Genomic DNA, 25057 nt, shown 5'->3' with positions numbered 1-25057 from the left:
CAGGCTTGAGATTAGTCTAATTTTTAGATTAAAATTCAGTGCTTAGTCACATGTACAGGGTTGCAGGTGTGATTACAGGATACAGTGAAAACATGCAGGACTAGGTGAAATAAAAATATGAAAATGGCAATAAAAACAAATTTATCAGACATCCTACTGTCCTTGTACAGTTTATCTGTTCATCAAGCCCCCAGCCTATACACACGGAGACAGAAAGTGCAGTCGGCACTGTTTCCAATGCTTACCTCCTAATTATTTAGTATTAATTTAGGGCAGGAGGACCACCTGTTTAGAGCCCCTGTCACACCCTGATCTGTTTCACCTGTCTTTGTGCTTGTTTCCAACCCCCATTTTTTACTTAATTAGGCAAGTCAGTTAAGAACAAATTCTTATTTACAATGACGGCCTACTGAGATGCAGTGCCTTAGACTGTTGCACCACTCGGATGTCTCCCATCTTCCCCCATTATCCCCTGTGTATTTATACCTCATTTTTTGCTTGTCTATTGCTAGTTTGTCCTGGTCAAGTCCTACCAGCATGTTCCTGTGCTCTAGTTTTTGTTTTTCCTAGTCTTCCCAGTTTTGACCTTTCTGCCTGCGCTGATCTTGCAATTTGACTTGACTTACCTTTCGCCTGCCTCTTGTACTATAATAACCTCTTGAGACTTGTACTATCCACCTCCTGTATCTGCATCTGGGTCTTAGCCAGAGCCGTGATAGCCCCACCTGTTTAGCAAGACATTTTGGCATTAAAACATGTCACATATCAGTTTGCAAACAATGTAAAAAAAAATATATATCTGCAAACAAACATGGTATCTTTTTTGCTTTCTCGAGTAAGGCAGCTCCAAAATGCAGGTGTTTCAGCCTAGCTTAGTGCTTTCTGTGGTGGTGGGGCATCCAGTGGAAAATATAGAACGTAGAGGTTGGTAATGTTCTCTAGTTGCGCCGTGATTGGCTCAGTGTTCTGTCATTCATGGGGACACTACGTCACTGCAAAATCTATGGGGAGAGCTTGAAAATTCAAGCCCCTTGGGTGCTGCCATAGAGTTACCTTGGAAGTGCCCATACAAGAAGGAACTAGGTCATTGGCCACAGATAAAATTACGTCAAATCACGTCATATCTACCGGACTGCTTTGACTGGACTGATCATGTCAACCAAATACTTTCAAAATGTCAGCTAGCATGCTAGACAAGCAGTCATCATCATGAATGACCAAGAAGATAATGGCACTGGAGGGGATGGCTTACGTTTTACGGACTCCTAACCAATTGTGCTATTTTGTTAGTTTTTTTCGCATTGTTGTAACTTTTTTGTACATAATGTTGCTGCTATCGTCTCTTAAGACCGAAAATAGCTTCTGGATATCAGAACAGCGATTACTCACCTCGAACTGGATGAAGATTTTTTATTTAATAATTCCGATGTGAAGGATGTACTGCTTCTCTGAGACCAGGCCCAAATCCCTGTCATTCACGTGATGAAAATATGGAAACACAGGGGGCGGAGATCAGGGTGCCTTAACTTCTTATGGCTGGGGGGCCGTATTGAGTAGCTTGGATGAATAAGGTGCCCAGAGTAAACTGCCTGCTACTCAGGCCCAGAAGCTAAGATGTGCATAGTATTAGTAGATTTGGATAGAAAACACTCTGAAGTTTCTGAAACTGTTTGAATGATGTCTGTGAATATAACAGAAGTCATATGGCAGGCAAAAACCTGAGAAAAAAATCCAACCAGAAAGTGAGAAATCTGAAGTTTGTAGGTTTTCAAGTCTTTGCCTATCCAATATACAGTGTAGAATTTGTTCCGATTGCACTTCCTAAGACTTTCACTAGATGTCAACAGTCTTAGAACCTTGTTCAGGCTTATTCAGGCCTTCAGGCTTCTACTGTGAAGGGGGAGTGAATAAGAGCTGTTTGACTAAGGGGTCTGGCAGAATGCCATGAGCTACGTCAGGCTCGCGCCCGTGAGAGTGAGCTGCGTTCCTTTTAATTTCTAAAGACAAAGGAATTGTCCGGTTGAAACATTATTGAAGATTTGTTAAAAACATCCTAAAGATTGATTCTATACATCGTTTGACATGTTTCTACGAACTGTAATATAACTTTTTTTGACTTTGTCTGGACTAAGTGCCTGCGCCTCTTGAAGTTGGATTTGTGAACTAAACGCGAACAAAAAGGTGGTATTTGGATATAAATTATGGACTTTATCGAACAAATCAAACATGTATTGTGGAACTGGGATTCCTGGGAGTGCATTCCGATGAAGATCATCAAAGGTAAGTGACTATTTATAATGCCATTTCTGACTTCTGTTGACTCCACAACATGGCGGGTATCTGTATGGCTCGTTTTGGTTCCTGAGCGCTGTACTCAGATTATTGCATGGTGTGATTTTTCCGTAAAGCTTTTTTGAAATCTGACACAGCGGTTGCATTAAGGAGAAGTAGATCTTTAATTCCATGTAAAACACTTGTAATTTCATCAACATTTATGATGAGTATTTCTGTAAATTGATGTGGCTCTCTGCAAAATCACTGGATGTTTTGGAAGCAAAACATTACTGAACATAATGCGCCAATGTAAACTGATATTTTTGGATATATATGAACTTTATATATGAATATGAAATATATAACTTTTTGTGACTCCTCTCTTTGGCTGGAAAAATGGCTGTGTTTTTCTGTGACTTGGCGCTGACCTAACATAATCGCATGGTATGCTTTCGTCGAAAAGCCTTTTTGAAATCGGACACTGTGGTGGGATTAACAACAAGTTTATCTTTAAAATGGTGTATAATACTTGTATGTTTGAGGAATTTTAATTATGAGATTTCTGTTGTTTGAGTTTGGCGCCCTGCACTTTCACTGGCTGTTGTCAAATTTCAGCCGTAAGAGAATTTGTCGACGAGTGGGTAACTCACCTCTACCATCCGTTCTATTGGCCAACGTGCAATCACTGGAAAATAAACTGGATGATTCTACTTGAGACTATCCTACCAACAGGACATTGAAAACTGTAATATCTTACAGTATGTTTCATCAAGTCGTGGCTGAACAACGACACGGATAATATAAAGCTGGCTGGGGTTTCACGTGCATCGGCAGGACAGAATAACTATGTCTGGTAAGACGAGGGGTGGGGGTGTGTGTCTATTTGTTAATAACCGCTGGTGCTCGATGTCTAATATTAAATAAGTCTCGAGGTTATGCTCACCTGGAGGTAGAGTACCTCATGATAAGCTGTATGCTGGCACTCAATGAGCTGTGTAAGGTCAAAAGCAAACAAGAAAATGCTCATCCAGAAGCGGTGCGGAGTTTAATGCAGGCAAACTTAAATCCGTTTTATGTCATTTCTCCCAGCATGTCACATTTGCAACCAGAGGAAAAACAACTCTAGACCACCTTTACCACACACACAGAAACGCATACAAAGCACTCCCATTTGGCAAATCTCCTGATTCCTGTTCACAAGCAAAAACTAAAGCAGGACGTACCAGTTACTCGCTCAATACGGAAGTGGTCAGATGATGCGGATGCTACGCTACAGGACTATTTTGCTAGCACAGACTGGAATAAGTTCCGGGATTCATCCAATGACATTGAGGAGTATACAACCTCAGTCACCGGCTTCATCAATAAGTGCATCGACGACATCATCCCCACAGTGACCGTGCGTACATATCCCAACCAGAAGCCATGGATTACAGGCAACATCCACACCCAGTTAAAGGCTAGAGCTGCCACTTTCAAGGAGTGGGACACTAATCTGGATTCTTATAGGAAATCCCGCTATGCCCTCAGACGTACCATCAAACAGGCAAAGCATCAATACAGGACTAAAATGTAATCCTACTAAAGGGCTTGCAAACAATTACGGACTACAAACGGGAAACCCAGGCCAGAGCTAACCAGTGACGTGAGCCTACCAGACAAACAAAATATATTTTATGCTTGCTTTGAGTCAAACAATATCGAAGCATGCATGAGAGCACCAGCTTTTCCGGACGACCGTGTGATCACGTCTCTCCGTAGCCGATGTGAGCAAGACCTTTAAACAGGTCAACAACCTCCTCAATGTCCACTTCTTGAACATCAGACTCTGAGGCCTAATTTTCACTGTCACTTTCCGAGGATGGCTCGTTGTCAGGCTCAAAAAGCCTCAAATTTGCCCGGATGGCCAACAATTTTTCAACCCTTGCATTGGTCAGCCTGTTGCGTGCTTTGGTGTGTGTGTTCCCAAACAAGGACCAGTTGCGCTCTGAGACGGCTGATGTTGGTATGATTTGGAGGATGGAGGCAACAGGGGAAAGAGCCTCAGATCCACGAAGTCCCTTCCACCTGGTGGCTGATGAGATATGTTGGCACGACTGCCATATTGCATCTCCATCCCAAAGCCCTTGCTTGGAAGTGTACTTTGCCAGACTGCCAAGAACCTGGCCCTCATCCAGGCCAAGGTGGCGATACACGGTAGTGATGACACCATAGGCCTTGTTGATCTCTGCACCAGACAGGATGCTCTTGCCAGCATATACGTCCAACATGTACGCTGCGGCGTGGATGGGCTTCAGGCAGAAGTCTTCACGCTTTTTGAAGTTTTTCAGAACTGCAGTTTCATCTGCTTGGAGCAACAGTGAAGTGGGCAGGGCAGTATGGATTACTTCTCTTACATCTGCAAGCAGAGTCTGAACATCAGACAGGATGGCATTGTCTCACTCAATCCATGCAATGGCACTGCTATAGGTTTCAGGAGTTAAAGGCTGCTTACCACTCTCTCCAAAAATACATTATCCAGGAGGATCCTCTTTGATGGGGCTGTCCATATCGGCAGACTGTGATATCGCCATTTCTTGGAGAGACTCCTTCCCCTCCAGGAGACTGTCAAACATGATGACAACACCACCCCGACGGGTGTTGCTGGGCAGCTTCAATGCGGTGCTCTTATTCTTTTCACTTTGCTTGGTGAGGTAGATTGCTGCTGTAACTTGATGACCCTTCACATACCTAACCATTTACTTGGCTCTCTTGTAGAGTGTATCCATTGTTTTCAGTGCCATGGTGTCCTTGAGGAGCAGATTCAATGCATGAGCAGCACAGCCAATGGGTGTGATGTGAGGGTAGGACTCCTCCACTTTAACCCAGCAGCCTTCATGTTCGCAGCATTGTCTGTCACCGGGTGCAAATATCTTCTGTGATATCTTCTGTGGTCCAAGGTCATTGATCTTCTGTGGTCCAAGGTCATTGTGGTCATCCTGTCTGGGTTGGCGCCCCCCCCTTGGGTTGTGCCATGGCGGAGATCTTTGTGGGCTATACTCAGCCTAGTCTCAGGATGGTAAGTTGGTGGTTGAAGATATCCCTCTAGTGGTGTGGGGGATGTGCTTTGGCAAAGTGGGTGGGGTTATATCCTTCCTGTTTGGCCCTGTCCGGGGGTGTCCTCGGATGGGGCCACAGTGTCTCCTGACCCCTCCTGTCTCAGCCTCCAGTATTTATGCTGCAGTAGTTTGTGTCGGGGGGCTAGGGTCAGTTTGTTATATCTGGAGTACCCGAGCCCTAGGACCATGCCCCAGGACTACCTGACATGATGACTCCTTGCTGTCCCCAGTCCACCTGACTGTGCTGCTGCTCCAGTTTCAACTGTTCTGCCTTATTATTATTATTCGATCATGCTGGTCATTTATGAACATTTTAACATCTTGGCCATGTTCTGTTATAATCTCCACCCGGCACAGCCAGAAGAGGACTGGCCACCCCACATAGCCTGGTTCCTCTCTAGGTTTCTTCCTAGGTTTTGGCCTTTCTAGGGAGTTTTTCCTAGCCACCGTGCTTCTACACCTGCATTGCTTGCTGTTTGGGGTTTTAGGCTGGGTTTCTGTACAGCACTTTGAGATATCAGCTGATGTACGAAGGGCTATATAAATACATTTGATTTGATTTGATTGATGACTGCCTTCAGCTCATCTGCAATGTAGAGACCGGTGTGTTTGTTGTCCCTTGTGTCTGTGCTCTTGTAGAATACTGGTTGAGGGGTGGAGATGATGTAGTTAATTATTCCTTGGCCACAAACATTCGACCACCCTTCAGAGGTGATTGCAAAACAGTCTGCTTTCTCTACGATTTGCTTGACCTTCACTTGTACTCTGTTGAACTCTGCATCCAGCAAATTAGTAGATAACGCATGTCTGGTTGGAGGGGTGTATGCTCAGTCCCCTCCTGTACTCCCTGTTCACCCACGACTGCATGGCCAAGTACTACTCCAACACCATCATTAAGTTTACTGACGACACAACAGTGGTAGGCTTGATCACACACAGACAACGATGAGGCAGCCTATAGGAAGGAGGTCCGAGACATAGCAGTCTGGTGTCAGGACAACAACCTCTCCCTCAATGTGAGCAAGACAAAGGAGCTGATCGTGGACTACAGGAAATGGAGGGCCGAACCAGCCCCCATTAACATCGACGGGCTGTAATTAACATTGACAAGGCTGTAGTGGAGCGGGTCGAGAGTTTCAAGTTCCTTGGTGTCCAAATCACCAACAAACAATCATGTTCCAAACATACCAAGACAGTCATGAAGTGGGCACGACAACAGCTTTTCCCTCTCAGGAGACAAGATTTGGCATGGGTCCCCAGGTCCTCAAAAAGTTCTACAGCTGCACCATCGAGAGCATCCTGACCGGTTGCATCACAGCCTGGTATGGTAATTACTTGACATCTGACCGCAAGGCGCTACATAGGGTAGTGCATATGGACCAGTACATCACTGGGGCCAAGCTTCCTGCCATCCAGGACCTATATACTAGGCGGTGTCAGAGGAAGACCCCAAAAAATGGTCAAAGACTCCAGTCACTCAAGTCATAGACTGTTCTCTCTCCAACGGCACGACAAGCAGTCCCGGAGCGCCAAAAGGCTCCTTAACAGCTTCATCTTCCAAGCCATAAGACTGCTGAACAATTAATCAAATGGCCAGCCGGACTATTTACATTGACACCCACCCCTTTGTATTTACACTGCTGCTACTCACTGTTCATTATCTATGCATAGTCACTTTACCCCTACCTCCATGTACACATTACCTTGACTAACCTGTACCTCCGCACATTGACTCGGTACCGGTACTCCCTATATATAGGGTCGTTATTGTTATTTTATTGCACATTTTATAGTTTAGTTTATATAAATATTTTCTTAACTCTTTCTCGAACTGCATTGTTTTTTAATTAAGGGCTTGTAAGTAAGCATTTCAAAGTAAGGTCTACACCAGTTGTATACGGCGCATGTGACAAATACAATTTGATTTGAATCACGTCGACAATCGACTGGAAAACTGTTTCAATCCTTGTCATATGAAGATAAATTACAGATAACACGTATCGGTACTCATTGGCCATTGGATATAAACATTACACAACAAGTTGGAAATCGCAAATTCAACAATGAGTGGTTTGGAAGGAATCAGTGGCTAACAGCAAGCATTGCAAAGCAATCACTAGCCTGCTATTCAGTGGAGTGGGTGTGTGATCCAAGACTGGGTTTAAGGGTCTCTTTTCCAAGCTTAAAAGGATAAACATTCAACACCAAGGGCCAGAAAAGGTTGAATACACCGGCCATGCTGTCAATCGAGCATGACTTACAGTTGAAGTCGGAAGTTTACATAGACTGGAGGTTGGAGTCATTAAAACTCGTTTTTGAACCACCAATTTCTTGTTAACAAACTATAGTTTTGGCAAGTCGGTTAGGACATCTACTTTGTGCACGACACAAGTCATTTTGCCAACAATTATTTACAGACAGATTATTTAACTTATAATTCAATGCATCACAATTTCAATGGGTCAGAAGTTGACATACACTAAGTTGACTGTGCCTTTAAACAGCTTGGAATATTCCAGAAAATTATGTCATGGCTTTAGAAGCTTCTGATAGGCTAATTGACATCATTTGGAGTCAATTGGCGGTGTACCTGTGGATGCATTTCAAGGCCTACCTTCAAATGCAGTCCTCTTTGCTGACGTCATGGGAAAATCAAAAGAAATCAGCCAAGACCTCAGAAAATTGTAGACCTCCACAAGTCTGGTTCATCCTTGGAAGTAATTTCCAATCGCCTGAAGGTACCACGTTCATCTGTACAAACAATAGTATGCAAGTATAAACACCATGGGACCGTGCAGCCGTCATACCGCTTAGGAAGGTGATGCGTCCTGTCTACTACAGATGAACATACTTTGGTGCGAAAAGTGCAAATCAATCCCAGAACAACACTAAAGGACCTTGTGAAGATGCTGGGGGAAACAGGTACAAAAGTATCTATATCCACAGTAAAACGAGTTCTATATCGACATAACCTGAAAGGCCGCTCAGCAAGGAAAAAGCCACTGTTCCAAAACCTCCATAAAAAAGCCAGTCTACGGTTTGCAACTGCACATGGGGACAAAGATCGTACTTTTTGGAGAAATGTACTCTGGTCTGATGAAACAAAAATAGAACTGTTTGGCCATTTTGACCATTGTTATGTTTGGAGGAAAAAGAGAGAGGCTTGCAAGCCGAAGAACACCATCCCAAACGTGAAGAACGGGGGTGGAAGCATCATGTTGTGGGGGTGCTGTGCTGCAGTAGGGATTGGTGCACTTCACAAAATAGATGGCATCATGAGGAGAAATTCTGTGGATATATTGAAGCAACATCTCAAGACATCAGTCAGGTCGCAAATGGGTCTTCCAAATGGACAATGACCCCAAGCATACTTTCAAAGTTGTGGCTAAAGGACAACAAAGTTAAGGTATTGGAGTGATCCTAACTGACCTAAGACAGGGAATTTTTACTCTGATTAAATGTCAGGAATTGTGAACTTCCGACTTCAACTGTATTTGACCCTCTTTCTCCCCAACTTCATGATATGCAACTGCAATCCAATTACAATCTTGTCTCAACGCTGCAACTCCCCAATGGGCTCGGGAGAGGCGTTGAGTCATGTGTCTTCCGAAACATGACACGCCAATCCGTACTTAACACCCGCTCGCTTAACCTGGAAGTCAGCAGCACCAATGTTTCGGAGGAAACACCGCTCAACTGACAAACGAAGTCAGTCTGCAGACGCACGGCAGACGCACGGCCAGCCACAAGCAGTCGCCAGAGCATGATGAGCCAAGTAAAGCCCCCCCTGCCAAACCCTCCCTTAACCCGGATGACACTAGGCCAATTGTGCGCCACCTTATGGGACTCCCGGTCACAGCCAATTGTGACACAGCCTGAGAACAAACCCGGGTCTATAGTGACGCCTTAGACCACTGCGCCATTCGGGAGGCCCAACCTGCTGTATATTCTGACAGCTGATTCACTGCCACTAGGCATTAGAAACACACGGATTTCAAGGATGTTTACTCAGATTTCTGACCAGCCACATCTCTTTCAACGGTTTAAAGTTAAAAATATGACAGCTATTTTTACCATGTTCCTAAGCTACACATGCTGCCTCTCTCCAAGTCACACTCTTTCCCACAAACTGTAAGGCTGCATCTGGGGCAGTGTGTTGTTTAGTTCAAGATATGAGAACCAACCGAGGTATGGCAGCCCCACGGTCTCTTCCTACAAAGGCCAGGGGTATGGTGGCCTGGCTGGCCAGGCTGCTGAACAAGACCAGGTGGATAATGACTCCACATGATGGATCCGGTATATCATAAACACTAGCTATTTGGAGCAGTTCGAACTCTACAACTTCCTGTGTGACAAGATAAATGTATATTTCAGAACAGTATCTTTATGCACAACAGCGTCTGCTAAATCAGTTATTCAAACAGATTTGACTTCTAAACTACATCTTCCTGAATTTTTGCCAAAGATGCAGTATATACGGACTCAAAAATGTTAATTAATTCTGGCTTGGTAGCTAGTAGCTATAAATATCCTTTCAAATAGCTCTTTGTTGACTGTTGCTGGGTGCTATCGTCCTCCATCAGCACCGGCCTGTACCCTACCTGCCCAAAGCACTCTCCTGGCCCCTTACACTAGGTCTGAATTTGTCCTGCTAGGTGACCTAAACTGGGACATGCTTAAACCACATGACCAAGTCCTAAAGCAATGGGACTCCCCAACTCTTCCTCAGATTATTACCAATCTCACAAGGTATGACTTCAAACACCCGGAAAAGGCTATTCTCCTCGATGTTATCCTCACAAATAATCCTGATCAGTCTGGTGTTTTCTGTAATGACCTTAGTGATCACTGTTTTACAGCCTGTGTTCGTAATGGGTGCTCAGTGAAACGACCTGTCCTGATTTGTCATAGACGCTTGATAAAAAAACTTTAATTAGCAAGTCTTCCTTCATGAAGTCGCCTCTGTAAAATGGTATAAAAATCAGCTTGAGCCCCCTGTCAGACACTTGGACCTTCTTTTTTGATATTGTTAACAAACATGCCCCCATAAAGAACATGAGAATTAAAAACAGGTTCAGCCCCTGGGTCGACCGTGATCTTGCAGAGTTTCTTCATCTCAAGAATTCCATTTGGAGAAAGGCTCGGCACAACCATACTCAGGATGACTGGCTCTCGTTCAGGCAAATGAGAAATAAGCGCACTCAGGCTATCCGGAAGGCCAAAGTTAGTTACTTTAAGGAGCAGTTCTCTCTCTGTGGGTCTAACCCCAAGAAGTTCTGGAAAACAGTTAAAGACCTGGAGAATAAACCCTCCTCCTCACAGCTGCCCATGTCCCTTAATGTTGATGATGTGGTTGTTACTGACAAGAAGCACATGGCTGAGCTCTTTAAAATCACCACTTCATTAAGTCAGGATTAATATTTGACTCAGCCATGCCTCCTTGCCCGTCCAACATTTCCTCATCTCCCACCCCTAATGTGACTATCTCCGATGCTTCTCCCTCTTTTCCCCCTGCCATGTTTCTCCCTGCAGGCAATCACTGAGTCTGAGATGCTAAAGGAGCTCCTTAAACTTGACCCCAAAAAAACATCTGGGTCAGATGGTTTAGACCCTTTCTTCTTTAGGGTTGCTGCCCTATTTCCGACCTTTTTAACATGTCCATCCTCTCTGGAGAGGTTCCCATTGCTTGGACGCCAGTCACAGTTCATCCAATATTTAAGGGGGAGATTAAGCTGATCCTAACTGTTATAGGCCTATTTCGCCCTGTTTATCAAAAGTGATGGAAAAACTTGTCAATAATCAACTAACTGGCTTTCTAGATGTCTATTCTATTCTCTCGGGTATGCAATCTGGTTTCTGCTCAGATTATGGATGCGTCACTGTAACCTTTAAGGTCCTCAATGATGTCAACGTTGCCCTTGATTCTAAGCAATATTGTGCTGCTTTTTTGATACGGCAGACCATTCCATTCTTGTGGGCCGGCTATGGAGTATTGGTGTCTATGAGAGGTCTTTGGCCTGGTTCGCTAACTACCTCTCTCAACAAGTGCAGGGTATAAAGTCAGAAAATCTGCTGTCTCAGCCACTGCCCGTCACCAAAGAAGTACCCCAAGGCTCGATCCTAGGCTCCACGCTCTTCTTAATTTACATCAAAAACATAGTGCAGGTAGTAGGAAGCTCTCTCATCCATTTATATGCAGATGATACAGTCTTATACTCAGCTGGCCCCTCCCTAGATTTTGTGTTAAATGCTCTACAACAAAGATATCTTAGTGTCCAATAAGCTTTCTCTGTCCTTAACCTTGTTCTGAACACCTCCAAAACAAAGGTCATGTGGTTTGGTAAGAAGAATGCCCCTCTTTCCACAGGTGTGATTACAACCTCTGCGAGTTTAGAGCTTGAGGTAGTCACCTCATACAAGTACTTGGGAGTATGGCGAGACGGTGCGCTGTCCTTCTCTCAGCACATATCAAAGCTGCAGGCTTAAGTAACATCTAGACTTGGTTTCGTCTATCGTAATCGCTCTTCTTTCACCCCAGCTGCCAAACTAACCCTAATTCAGATGACCATCCTACCCATGCTAGATTACGGAGACATAATTTATAGATCGGCAGGTAAGAGTGCTTTCGAGTGGCTAGATGTTCTTCACCATTCGACCAACAGATTTGCCCCCAATGCTCCTTATAGTACACATCACTGCACTCTATAGTCCTCTAAACTGGTCATCTCGGTATACCTGTCGCAAGACCCACTGGTTGATGCTTATTTATAAAACTCTTTAGGCCTCACTCCCCCCTATCTGAGATATCTACTGCAGCCCTCATCCTCCACAAACAACATCCGTTCTGCCAGTCACATTCTGTTAAAGGTCCCCAAAGCACACACATCGCTGGGTTGCTCCTCTTTTCAGTTCGCTGCAGCTAGCAACTGGAACGAGCTGCAACAAACTCTCAAACTGGACAGTTTTATCTCAATCTCTTCATTCAAAGACTCAATCATGGACACTCCTATTGACCATGTGTGGCTGCTAAGTATGATGTATTGGTGTCTCTACCTTCTTGCCCTTTGTGCTGTTGTCTGTGCCAAATAAACGTTTGTACCATGTTGTGCTGCTCCCATGTTATTGTCATGTTGTGTTGCTGCCTTGCTATGTTGTTATCTTGGGTCTCTCTTTATGTAGTGTTGTCGCTTGTTGTGTGATGTGTGTTTTGTCCAATAATTAATACAATAATTATATTGTATTATATAGATTATATTTATTTTTAATCCCAGGCCCCCATCCCGCAGGAGGCCTTTTGGTAGGCCCCTGTCTTTGGTGACAGGGGGACAGTATTGAGTAGCTTGGATGAATAAGGTGTCCAAAGTAAACTGCCTGCTACTCTGTCCCAGTTGCTAATATATGCACAGTATTAGTAGTATTGGATAGAAAACACTCTGAAGTTTCTAAAATGGTTTGAATGATGTCTGAGTATAACAGAACTCATATGGCAGGAGAAAACCTGAGAAAAATCCAACCTGAGAAAAATCCAACCCGGAATTGGGAAATCTGAGGTTTGTAGTTTTTCAACTCTTTGCCATTCCAATATACAGTGTAAATGGGGTCATATTGCACTTCTTAAGGCTTCCACTAGATGTCAAGTCTTTAGAATGTTGTTTCAGGCTTCTACAGTGAAGTGGGGGCGAATGAGAGGGGATTGAGCCAGGTGTCTGGCATAGTGCCACAGGCTCTAAGGCGCGGTCACGAGAGAGTTGCTTTTCTACAGACATTGGAATTCTCCGGTTGGAACATTATTGAACATTTATGATAAAAACATCATAAAGATTGATTCTATACTTAGTTTGACAAGTTTCTACAGGCTGTAATATAACTTTTTGAACTTTTCGTCCAACGTTCGGTTGAACCTAAACGCGCGTTTAACAAAAGAAGCTATTTGGACATAAATGATTAACTTTATCGAACAAATCAAACACTTATTGTGGAACTGGGATTCCTGTGAGTGCATTCCGATGAAGATCATCAAAGGTAAGTGAATATTTATAATTATATTTCTGACTAATGTTGACTACACAATATGGCAGATATCTTTTTGGCTGCTTTGTTGTCTGAACGCTGAACTCAGATTATTGCATGGTTTGCTTTTTCGGTAAAGCTTTTTTGGAATCTGACACAGCGGTTGCATTAACCTGTTAGATCTCTAGGGGCGCTATTTCATTTTTGGATAAAAAACGTTCCCGTTTTAAGCGCGATATTTTGTCACGAAAAGATGCTCGACTATGCATATTCTTGACAGTTTTGGAAAGAAAACACTCTGAAGTTTCAGAATCTGCAAAGATTTTGTCTGTAAGTGCCCCAGAACTCATTCTACAGGCGAAACCAAGATGATGCATCAACCAGGAATTAGCAGAATTTCTGAAGCTCTGTTTTCCATTGTCTCCTTATATGGCTGTGATTGCGCAAGGAATGAGCCTACACTTTCTGTCGTTCGCCCAAGGTCTTAGCAGCATTGTGACGTATTTGTAGGCATATCATTGGAAGATTGACCATAAGAGACTACATTTTCCAAGTGTCCGCCTGGTGTCCTGCGTGGAATTCGGTGCGCAATTGCCAGCTGCTTGTACTTTACCATTTGATTCAGGGGAGAAACCATGTGTCCAAGAACGATGTATCAATGAAGAGATTAGTGAAAAACACCTTGATGATTGATTCTAAACAACGTTTGCCATGTTTTCAGTCGATATTATGGAGTTAATTTGGAAAAAAGTTCGCGTTTTGAGGACTGAATTTTCGGGGTTTTTTTGGTAGCCAAATGTGATGTATAAAACGGAGCTATTTCTAATACACAAAGAATCTTTTTGGAAAAACTGAGCATCTGCTATCTAACTGAGAGTATCCTCATTGAAAACATCAGAAGTTCTTCAAAGGTAAATGATTTTATTTGAAGGCTTTTATGTTTTTGTTGAAATGTTGCGTGCTGGATGCTAACGCTAATGCTAACGCTAAATGCTTTGCTAGCTAGCTACTTTTACACAAATTATTGTTTTCCTATGGTTGAGAAGCATATTTTGAAAATCTGAGATGACAGTGATGTTTACAACAGGCTAAGCTTGCGAGATGGCATATTTATTTCATTTCATTTGCGATTTTCATGAATAGTTAACGTTGCGTTATGGTAATGAGCTTGAGGCTGTAGTCACGATACCGGATCCGGGTTTGGGAGATCAGAGAGGTTAAGGAGAAGTATATCTCTAATTCCATGTATAACACTTGTATTTTCATCAACATTTATGGTGAGTATTTCTGTGAATTGATGTGGCTCTCTGCACAATCACAGCATGTTTCAGAACTACTGAACGTAACGCGCCAATGTAAAATGAGATTTTTTTATATAAATATGTACTTTATCGAACAAAACATGTATTGTGTAACATGAAGTCCTATGAGTGTCATCTGATGAAGATCATCAAAGGTTAGTGATTAATTTTTATCTCTATTTGTTCTTTTTTTGACTCCTTTCTTTGGCTGGAAAAATGGCTGTGTTTTTCTGTGAGTTGGTGGTGACCTAACAATCGTTTGTGGTGCTTTCGCTGTAAAGCATTTTTTTAAATCAGATACTGTGGCTGGATTAACGAGAATGTTATCTTAAAATGGTGTAAAATACTTGTATGCTTGAGGAATTTTAATTATGAGATTTTTGTTGTTTTGAATTTGGCGCCCTGCACTTTCACTGGCTGTTGGCGAGGTGGGATGCTACAGTCCCACATATCCCAGAGAGGTTAACTGACTTGCCTAGTTAAATCAAATGAAAATAGGTGTCTAGTGTTTCATTCCCAGTGCCATTAGTGCCAATGGGAAGCGAGAGCTCTTACCTGTCACAGAGGTGGTTGACAGCTCCGTAGGAGTCACAGCCACAGGGTATGCAGCCGGTGGTGCCATTGGTGAAGTGTCCTTCCTCACAGTCCTCACACAGCAGCCCAGTGTACCCTGACATGCAGAAACACTGACCTGTCTTCTTGTCACAGTCATCCACATCTAGAGCCCCCTCACTGCTGCAGTTACACAGAGACTCTGCAGGGACAGACAGCAAGAAAGAGGGGGAGACTTATATTACACCACCACTACGATATTCTGTAAATACACACACACACACAATGAGAGGCGCCAGATATCTGCATGACCGTGTAGACTCTGCTAAGTGGGCATGTATTATTTATTTGAGCTCAGGCATGATGAGCATGGAGTCTGACTATTTCTCTCCCGTCTGTTTCTAAGAGAGAGATGGAGGGGAAGGAGGAGGATGCAGTGGATGCGGTAGGATACAGACTGCTGTTGTTGGAGTATGAGATGACTGTTGTGTCTCCCAGAAAAAACAGTAATGACATGCAGAGGAAATACCAGGCTGCCATTGGTGTGGTGTTGAGCACATGTGGGCTGTTCTTACAGGAGAGGAGACAGGTTGCTGTTATTCACACAGCCTAATTTCCAGGAATGATGTGGGAAGCAGGCAGGGCTGCTGCATACTGTAAACCATTATAAAATACTGTACATTGAAAGTTGAGAACAAAACAGAGGGTTGTGGAAATGGTTAACTGTTGAATATGTGTCATATTATACACATGACTAGAGAAAATGAACAGTTGGACATTGATAGTGTGTTGACTAGGTTGCTTGTCCTTGCAAGGTCCATGTAGGAGATTGAAACTGTGAATGATGGGTTTGAAATATAAGTTTTACAAGCGGCACGGTTGGTGGTGCCACTGACTCGAGGCGCCAAAAGATGAAATTAGCTGAAGTCTTGAGCGGCCGCCACGCATGGTTGACCAATGAGCAGAGTTCATCTTGACAACCAATCAAACAATGTTTCGATTACATAAATAGAGCTGACAGAAACCGGGACCGCTGGTCTCTACACACGGTAGGCGGATTTTCTCACGGTTCAATTGCAGTTTACCGCGGAACATCTGTAAACACCTTCAAACTTTCAGAACACTGTACTCTATTGTTGTGCCATCTTCTCAGACATCAGCTTGGCCATTCGAGACGACTTAATGTCATTTTCTGAAACAGTTGCCTCCTCCTCAGATTAGCCCTCCATCTCTGGCCACTGTTCCAGCTTTATGTAATAGGGAAAGGGCACGGTTATGCAAGCATGGAGAGCACTGTCAGCTTTCCGTTTGTTCACTGAAGTCATCTTCCCTGCACAACTGTCAGCCAAGATCACACCCCAGACTCTGTGAGATCTAGGGCCGTGCAGCTCCCTCTCTCTCTCACACACAAACACAATTATAACCATGTTACACACAAATAAATAGCACTGAGCTACTGTAGGATCCATCACATCAAGTTACTCGTCACTTCCTATTTGGGCACAAAGCACGGAGGAAGAGAGGTTAACCTTGGAACCACATTATGCAACAATAAGTACATGTGCAAACCACATAGTATAAGAATGGAGGATCAAAAACCCATGCCATGTGTGTGCAGAGGAAATGTGCACATGACTGATGTCTGTTTGTGTTAAATTTCAAAGCGGCAGAAAATTGGTTTGAGGGGAAATGTAAGCACAGTGAAAAAAGGAGATGAGGAAATGTCCATCTTCCTCATAGTAATTAGTTCCAGCAAAGTGAAGCAGTGTGGCAGCATGGTTCAAGTATGCAGACGGACACATGTGACAAGAGATGATTCAAAACAACCTGCTGCTGTAAAATGACCTCTGTCTGAAGATACACACCCTCCTATGACAGTGTTTATGCTACTAACAAAAAACATGGGAGGGTGGTACCACCCCTCCAACTGTAGGCTACTGTGCTTTAAACTCCAGAACATGCGGGAAGCATTGAATGTGATATTTTATCACACTGATTTGCATTGAATGATTGGGAGGGGTAAAAAGAAAGACATTACATGTCAACACACTAACACAGTGACACACCAGAAATGTGTTTCATCAGGCAGAGAATTTGTGTCAGTGAGGTGAGGCATTAACCCAGGTTGTTGATATTGTTATCAGAGTGACCTTTACCCGGAAACAACGGAGCCTCTACAAGGTTGTAGAATCGCTGACTAGTTAACTACCCCCAAATCGGACTGGTGGCTGCGCATAATTTCATAGTCCCCTGATACTCACCTGGGAGGCCATTTTATACAGTGACAAATAGCTGTTTCACAAGTGTTGCCCACCTCAACCTCCACAAAGGCTCTGTCGGGACGTTTATCATCTGCGATGAATACGAATAGCGAAGCAGCGGAGGTGAGAGACAAGCCGCTGAACATATAGCAGTGCTGGCTCATTCATGTCTTGGTCTGGTCATTTTGATTGGATGCGGAGTAGCACATTCCCCTATCCCTCTTCCGTGGTCTAAGGATGTTGAATAGACACAAAGGGATCAGACCACTATCCAAACGGACATGTGTTATTGTCTGCTTGTATGAAAAATACAATCTCATGATTTTATGCGGACAAGGAGAAGTCTGGGAATGGATAACTAAAAACATTGCTTAAATGCGGTCCCCCTCCGATCCAATCACCATAATATCTGACACACTTGTCACATAGCCTACCTCAGAATAAGGGCAACATCTCTGTAAGCACAAAACGTAGCCTATAGCCTATTCATATTGCGCAATTGGTAAATATTGAACCGGAATGTTGTAATTAATATGGATCATTCGGTTATTTTATAATTTTACAAGGAGACTGCCGTCCATGGTTTGATCTATTGTTTCTACAAGCTGTCAGTTTCTTAGCCCGCCTGTGCTCTGCGTCAAAAGCCATAATACCGACATTGTTTTGGCTGTGCCTTTGGCCGCATATGAATTGAGTTTCTGCATCAAAAGGGCAATTTCTGCAAACCTAGGTGAATGTGTGAGGCGATTAATTAAAGTCCAGAGACTCAATCCGTTCATATATCAGTCTATTTATAATTACGTGTAACCAGGTGTGGCAGTCTAAGGATATTCTGTACAATACACAAGATCACATGACAATTGCATGCTTCTTCGAACATTATATATTTTATTATCACACCCAAGAGCAAACATAGGCTACTCACCTTGACCATTTTCGGAGGAGGAAATCGATGCATCGACGTTATCTGAAGACCATGCATCATTAGTCGTCCGCTGAGAAACCATGGAGACCATGTTCGTTTTTTCTGGAGGAAAAACTGATGCTTGCCCATCAGCAGATATTTTGCTTGAATTTGATGTTCTGGAGCTCAAAAACGTATTTTTTTTTCTAGTGTTGAAAAGCATTTCTGTGCTTGGCCTTGGGGTTGTAGGGTCAGTTGTTGGTGGCTGAATGGTGGTTGCAGTTGGCGAGGCAGGAGTCGTGGAGACCCGTATCGTTTTGCTGGCCACTCCGGTGAAACCAATAGTAGGGGACGGCGTGAGCCCAGTTAGTTGGCCGAGCACAAACCTGCCCTCAGGTAAACGATTAGGCAATGTGGTGTAGAGCGGTTCCAAGCTCTCGGAGGCTGCGCGAGGCTTCCTGGAGATAGGCGAAGCATCGTAGGAGTTGACGCGAGGTGCAGCATCAGAAAATCCAATATACAAAATAAATAGCAAAGCCAGGGATATGTACATCATTAAGGTCGTTAACCTCATATTAAATTTCAGCTCTCCATGTAAAGCCCTACCTAGTAAGGGTCTGTCTCAGACCTTTCCCTGAATGGACTAGCTCGCGTACTTGACTCCACCATTGACGTCCTCAGCGGCTATTCTCAGTGATTGTGAACCGAACTACCCGCAGTTTCTTGGCTTCACTTTCTGTTCAGCCTAGCACAGCGCAATGAAACGCTCTAAATTGTTACACTCTTCAGCCAATGAGGACATTGATGGGAGGTCTCGTGGTACATTAAGGTGCGTTTGTTTTCCTTTCGTAAAGGCATTTGATTGGTTCAATGCGTAGCCTAATCTGAGCGAGTGCACATTGAGTGCAATGAGAAGTCTGTTTTACTTTTCCTTATTAGTCCAAAAATAACATCATTGGATACACTTAAACAAATAATAATATTACATTCTAAGATTACATTACTTTATGTTCCTAGGCTACGAGCCTACATCAATTCGATTCTGGGACATTCGGCCTAGGCTAGGCTACTCAGTAAATAACATAAATAACATGTATAAAAAGTGAGTGTAGGCCAAAAAAGTACATTTAACTCATACTACCGACTAGGGTCCCCAGAGGGGATCTTTTTTTAAATATTTTTTTTTATCATAACCCAAATGTGTTCGATTTTTATTCTTCTGATTTTTCATAACTTTGTCAACCAACTTGATCTAAATCATTATTTAATGTTTCTGTACTTAAAAAAAAATCTAAAATCTAATCCTCTGGGGTAATTTTGACCCCAGCCCAAAACACTAATTCTGCCTATGGTAATTTGATAGATATGTCCTTTATTTGAATTTAGGTTTCTCTGAAGACATAATAACAAGTTATCCATATCACCAGAGGGTGGAGGGGGACCTGTATCAGTTATTTTGACCAGACCAGATAATCTGTAGAGATATAGGTCTCCATGTACTTGCCTACGATTGTACTTTTCTATACACCATCGTATGGCTGTGTACAAAACCAAAAACAACCTTATTTTTGTGCCTTCTGGTTTCTCTGGAGACATAATATTAAGTTATACATATCCTCAGAATGTGGAGGGAGACCTGTTGGAGTGATCTTGGCCTGATAGACAGATCACCTGCAGATATGGAGAACCTAATGTACTTGCCTATGGTTATAATTATGTATGAACATGTACAAAATAAAAAAATTACCTTAGATATATGCTTAGTTACAGTCAAAACAGCTCATAAAAGTCTGTCCGTGGTATGAATACTAGGTAGAACTGTAATACAGAAACCAGCTACCCTCTGAATGTGTACATAGTGCTGTAATGGTGTGTATTAGCAGTGCTGGCTCATTCAATATTGTCCAATATTCAATATGTGCAACTTGTGATATTTTGGTTGCTATACCATGTGGTTTGAAGTGACTTTGAGGATTTGTGCATGCTTTTTGAAGCATCCTGCCACAATGTTTCACTTCCAGTGATGCTAATGCTGGCTGGGGGGTAAGTAAATAATGAAAGCGTAGACATATATTTTTTTGTCATTGGCTCTCAGGATAAATGGATTAATCACTTTTTGTCAATAAAATTAAATATATTTCACATTTTGGTGTACTTCGCCTTTTAAATGGAAGTCATTTTTACCCCTCAAATATGATAAAATTAATATTTACTTATACATTTGAATAACTAAATAATACTACAATCAAATTATGGCAAATCAGCGTTTTAGTACTAATCTGGATTGTACTTTGGAAAAAGCTGCACATTATATAAGGGAAACATTTATATGCTAATTTGACAGAATATGCAAATTTCTGTAATTTTGCTTAAATAATAGTCTGTTTTGAATATATACCTTTTCAGATAACATTATTTACATTTCTAATCATGTTTTCATAATAGCTAAGTTTATATAGTTGCTTTTCCCAATAATTTCTTATTGGGATCAACATGACCATTCATGTAAAATATGTTGGTAGTAGGCTATTATGAGGGTTAAATGAAACAAATATGATTATGATATTTATTAGGCCTATGCAGGATATGTGCGCTCAGTAGCCTAATCACCCATTGTTTCTACTGTGTGCGAGCGCCGCTGTGCGGCTACAGGCCTTAACACCTGTCGTCAGCAGTATTTACGTTTATCCGGAGTGACATGAGCTGCACAACATGATACCAGAGGCTAGTTATGAAGCCAATAGCTACAGAACTGTTACATCCAATAATTATTCATTTGACTATGATTTGACAAGACTTAAAGAGCTCACAATATGCACTGTCCGGGTCCGGAGGATATACAACCAAATTCTAAGGCCTATAGTATGTATGTGCGTATCCTACACAGCAGATGGCAGCACAACGCAAACTGTTCAGTAAATCTGCCTGACGGAACCGAACATGCACAGTAGTAGAAACATTAGCAAACAGCTGATACAATGGCGCCACTGGACCTGGATAAATACGCGGAGATTGCCAAGCAGTGTAAATATTTACCTGAAAACGACCTCAAGGTGAGAATCAATGCCTTAGCAATGGTAATCACCTCTAAAAATAAGCCTGATGAGCAGCACGCATAGAAGCCTACTTATCAGATATAAGCAACAGCAAAATCAGTATCACTTCTAACCATATCGAAGCATCCTGACCTGAAATCACAGACTGTGATGCCATAGCCTAGAATTATAATTCAACGGATGCCATCATCATGCTTGACGAAATGATTGGTATGAGAGTGTCATTTACAGTAGCTTAGTTGTCACTTGTGAATGTCTCTACTATGCCGTTCATTCATTAAACGATTGCCTGACACATCACATTGAAGTCTCTGAAACTGTTACGTTATGCTTCTTATTCTTACCAAGTGTGTGTTTTTCCTCAGAGGTTATGTGATTATGTATGTGACCTATTGCTGGAGGAATCCAATGTCCAGCCTGTGTCCACCCCAGTGACTGTGTGTGGAGATATACATGGACAGGTAGGCTACTTTATTGACCATCACAGTTTTACAGCAACATTGGTAGATATTTGTGTTTGAAGCTGATGGATTTGACATTTCTTTTCAGTAGTTATGAAGTGAACTTGGTTGTTTCTTCTTCTTACAGTTTTATGATCTGTGTGAACTCTTCAGAACTGGAGGACAGGTCCCAGACACAAACTATATTTTCATGGTTGGTTAAAACTCACCTTTTCTCCCCTTGTCCACTCCCATTTATCTTCATTGATTTGACTGTTACTGTTTTTTCATGTTTACAACGTTCATCAAGAATCACCCCATCATGATTTGGTGTCTGTGTCTCTACAGGGTGACTTTGTTGACCGGGGATATTACAGCTTGGAGACATTCACATACCTGCTGGTTTTAAAAGCCAAATGGCCTGACCGCATCACGCTTTTAAGAGGAAACCACGAAAGCAGACAAATAACCCAAGTATATGGCTTTTATGGTGAGACTTTCATTACTTCACCATATCCAGCCCAACCAAATGTTGCACTAATAGGCTACATTTGTAGTTATTGTTCAATCCAAACCATTGACTCCAGGTGCACTGGTTGAAAATGGGATGTCCCCGGTCTATTTTTCCTTTCAGATGAATGCCAAACCAAATATGGAAATGCCAATGCCTGGCGCTACTGTACCAAAGTGTTTGATATGTTAACAGTTGCAGCGGTGAGTACAACTCTATTGCTTTGTATTTCTGATTTCCTGCAGTCAAATCCCCCATGTCACAATTTTAGCATATCAAGCCAACATGGAGATGATTACACATGAGCCTTAAGATATTTTCTACTATCACAGTTATTCTAATGCTGTACTTTGGTTGTTTTCTTGTGCCAGCTGATGGATGAGCAGATTCTGTGTGTTCATGGGGGCCTCTCCCCAGACATAAAGACCCTGGACCAAATCAGAACCATTGAGCGTAACCAGGAGATCCCCCACAAGGGAGCATTCTGTGACCTTGTCTGGTCAGACCCCGAGGACGTCGACACCTGGGCCATCAGCCCCAGGGGAGCTGGGTGGCTGTTTGGTGCAAAGGTCACCAATGAGGTAAGATTAGTCTTGTTCACCACTGATTAGAGATGTACACTGCAGTACATACATTGTCAATTTCACACAGCAATATATATGAAATGGGTAATAGTCATGTTTTATTTTTCACATTCATCTCACTCTCTTTTTTTGTTTATATATCCCTTGATGTGCAGTTTGTTCACATCAACAACTTGACGTTGATCTGTCGGGCACATCAACTAGTCCATGAAGGTTACAAGTTCATGTTTGATGAGAAGCTGGTCACGGTCTGGTCAGCTCCTAACTACTGCTATCGCTGCGGCAACATTGCCTCCATCATGGTCTTCAAAGACGCCAATACGAGGGAGCCCAAGCTGTTTCGGGCGGTGCCCGACTCAGAGAGAGTAATTCCACCCAGAACAACGACACCATATTTCCTGTAAACACTGCACTAACTATCATCATCATCTTTGGCCACACTGTTATCAAGCACCACATTTGTAATGCATCACATACAGTGGAGTGACAACAACTCCCGTTGAAGTGACACCACTGATTATGTCATTCATATTTTACCAGTGGAGGCTGCTGAGGGGAGGACGGCTCATAAGAATGGCTGGAATAGAGCCAATGGAATGGTATCAACCACATGGAAACCACGTGTTTTATACCATTCCATTGACTCCATTCCAGCCATTCTTATGAGCCGTTCTCCCATCAGCAGCCTCCACTGTATTTTACTGTAGGCTACTGTACGTAACTTATATACAGTACTATTGTTTTTGTGTCTGCTGTAGCTCTGCGTGCCAACACGTGTGTTCACACAGAAGTACTATATCAAGTAGTGCCACTACTCAAACGTTTCAAACGTTTTAGGTGATAGCAGTGTCAATATTTAATGTTTTTATCAAACACGTGTTAGATTTAATGAATCATGGTAGATTACAATAAGAACACGTGAAGTGAAACAGGAACACTTATTTTAGCCACTTTACAGGGAGAGGACACTGTTTCTGTTTGACTTCGGTCTATTTGCAGCCTATTAGGAATATACTGTAGAAGATGTTATTTGTCAGATGTTAGTTTTTATTTTTGTAATGTATATTTATTGAATTTCATGTATCGTGTAGATATATATACAGTATAAAGCACTCAAATTAGAAATATGTTTAAATGAGAATTTACTCATGCACTTAACTTAGGTATCTTATTTAGTCTTGTAATAAAGCTATAAGCCTGATAATTGAGGTGAGAAATTATTATAATGAACATCACTGATCTAAAACATATAGATAGGTTCTGTGATGGAAAATTGTATGTTGGTGATTTTCTATTTACCAATTTCTATGTTCTGTGTTTGTGCTTTTCTGTTAACCAATTTCTGTGTTCATGCAAGTGACTGTTTGAACGAATCCTCACAATTAGTGTCTGCAATTTGGTAGTACGCCCAGACCCTTGTTTAGAGAAAGGGATATCTCAGTTTCAAGGTCTCAGCTTAGAGAGAAGAAGCCTCGTGAGGTATTAGTCTGTCACATGCATGACCCAGTATTGGTCAGTCACATGAATGAAGTAAACGTTAATGATGAATAAGCTAAATCATGCAACTATGACTTGTCAGTATATAAAGGAACTAATAGGACTGCCCCGTTAGAGCTCCTGACAAACATTCACTATGGTGCATCAACTTTGTTGGAACCTCTCCAGCGAGCTGATAAAAACAATGATTCATTTAAGATTGACTTCGACCCTGTGTAAGAATTTCCACAATAGTTCATATGTCTGTAGATAACCTGATTCAGCAGTAAGGCTAGCTGTGGTTATTTGTGTGAACTGTCTGTGATACAGAGTGAGCTTGTGAGATTGTAGGCTATCAAAATGAGGGATGATGCTATTACTGTAAATCATTAAATACGTGGAAATACAATCAATGGATCTTATGTTCACAGAGAAATGTCATTTTCAAATCAAAATGTATGGGTCACATACACATATTTAGCAGATGTTATTGCAGGTGTAGCTAAATGCTTGAGTTCCTAGCTCCAACAGAGCAGTAGTATCTAACAGTGCAGTAGTATCTACAACAATTCACAACAACACACACAAAT

At 42.4% G+C, this 25057-nt stretch overlaps 2 protein-coding genes across 6 annotated transcripts in view; one reads left to right on the top strand and one right to left on the bottom strand.

Moving 5' to 3' along the window:
* The window catches only part of LOC110525496 (multiple epidermal growth factor-like domains protein 9), a 41275-nt gene extending 22115 nt beyond the window's left edge, over window positions 1–19160 (bottom strand). Inside the window, exons 1-3 of one of the 4 annotated variants that reach the window (XM_036979614.1) lie at window positions 18422–19158; window positions 17497–17727; window positions 15239–15437 (exon numbers count right to left, since the gene is read on the bottom strand). In XM_036979614.1, the coding sequence (XP_036835509.1) occupies window positions 15239–15360 (122 nt within the window). In that variant the 5' untranslated portion in view covers window positions 15361–15437; window positions 17497–17727; window positions 18422–19158. Of the gene's footprint in view, window positions 1–15238; window positions 15438–17496; window positions 17728–18421 lie in introns of all 4 variants that reach the window. The other 3 variants (XM_021605637.2, XM_021605636.2, XM_021605635.2) reach the window with 3 other exon arrangements.
* Window positions 19161–21283: 2123 nt separating this feature from the next.
* Window positions 21284–24876, top strand: LOC110525495 (serine/threonine-protein phosphatase 6 catalytic subunit). 2 transcript variants are annotated; one of them, XM_021605631.2, is made up of 7 exons: window positions 21284–21453; window positions 21822–21917; window positions 22045–22110; window positions 22245–22386; window positions 22531–22610; window positions 22779–22988; window positions 23147–24876. In XM_021605631.2, exons 1-7 carry the CDS (start codon window positions 21379–21381, stop codon window positions 23393–23395), a joined length of 918 nt encoding a protein of 305 aa, XP_021461306.1. In that variant the 5' UTR covers window positions 21284–21378; the 3' UTR covers window positions 23396–24876. The 2 variants fall into 2 exon arrangements, with proteins under 2 accessions (XP_021461306.1, XP_021461307.1); XM_021605632.2 differs by lacking the exon at window positions 21284–21453 and adding an exon at window positions 21497–21666.
* Window positions 24877–25057: the final 181 nt, after the last annotated feature.

The sequence above is a fragment of the Oncorhynchus mykiss genome, chromosome 6, assembly GCF_013265735.2.
Source record: "Oncorhynchus mykiss isolate Arlee chromosome 6, USDA_OmykA_1.1, whole genome shotgun sequence".
Classification (NCBI taxonomy): domain Eukaryota; kingdom Metazoa; phylum Chordata; class Actinopteri; order Salmoniformes; family Salmonidae; genus Oncorhynchus; species Oncorhynchus mykiss.
Note: the sequence above shows the minus strand (reverse complement) of the source record. Positions and strands in the feature narration are given on the sequence as shown.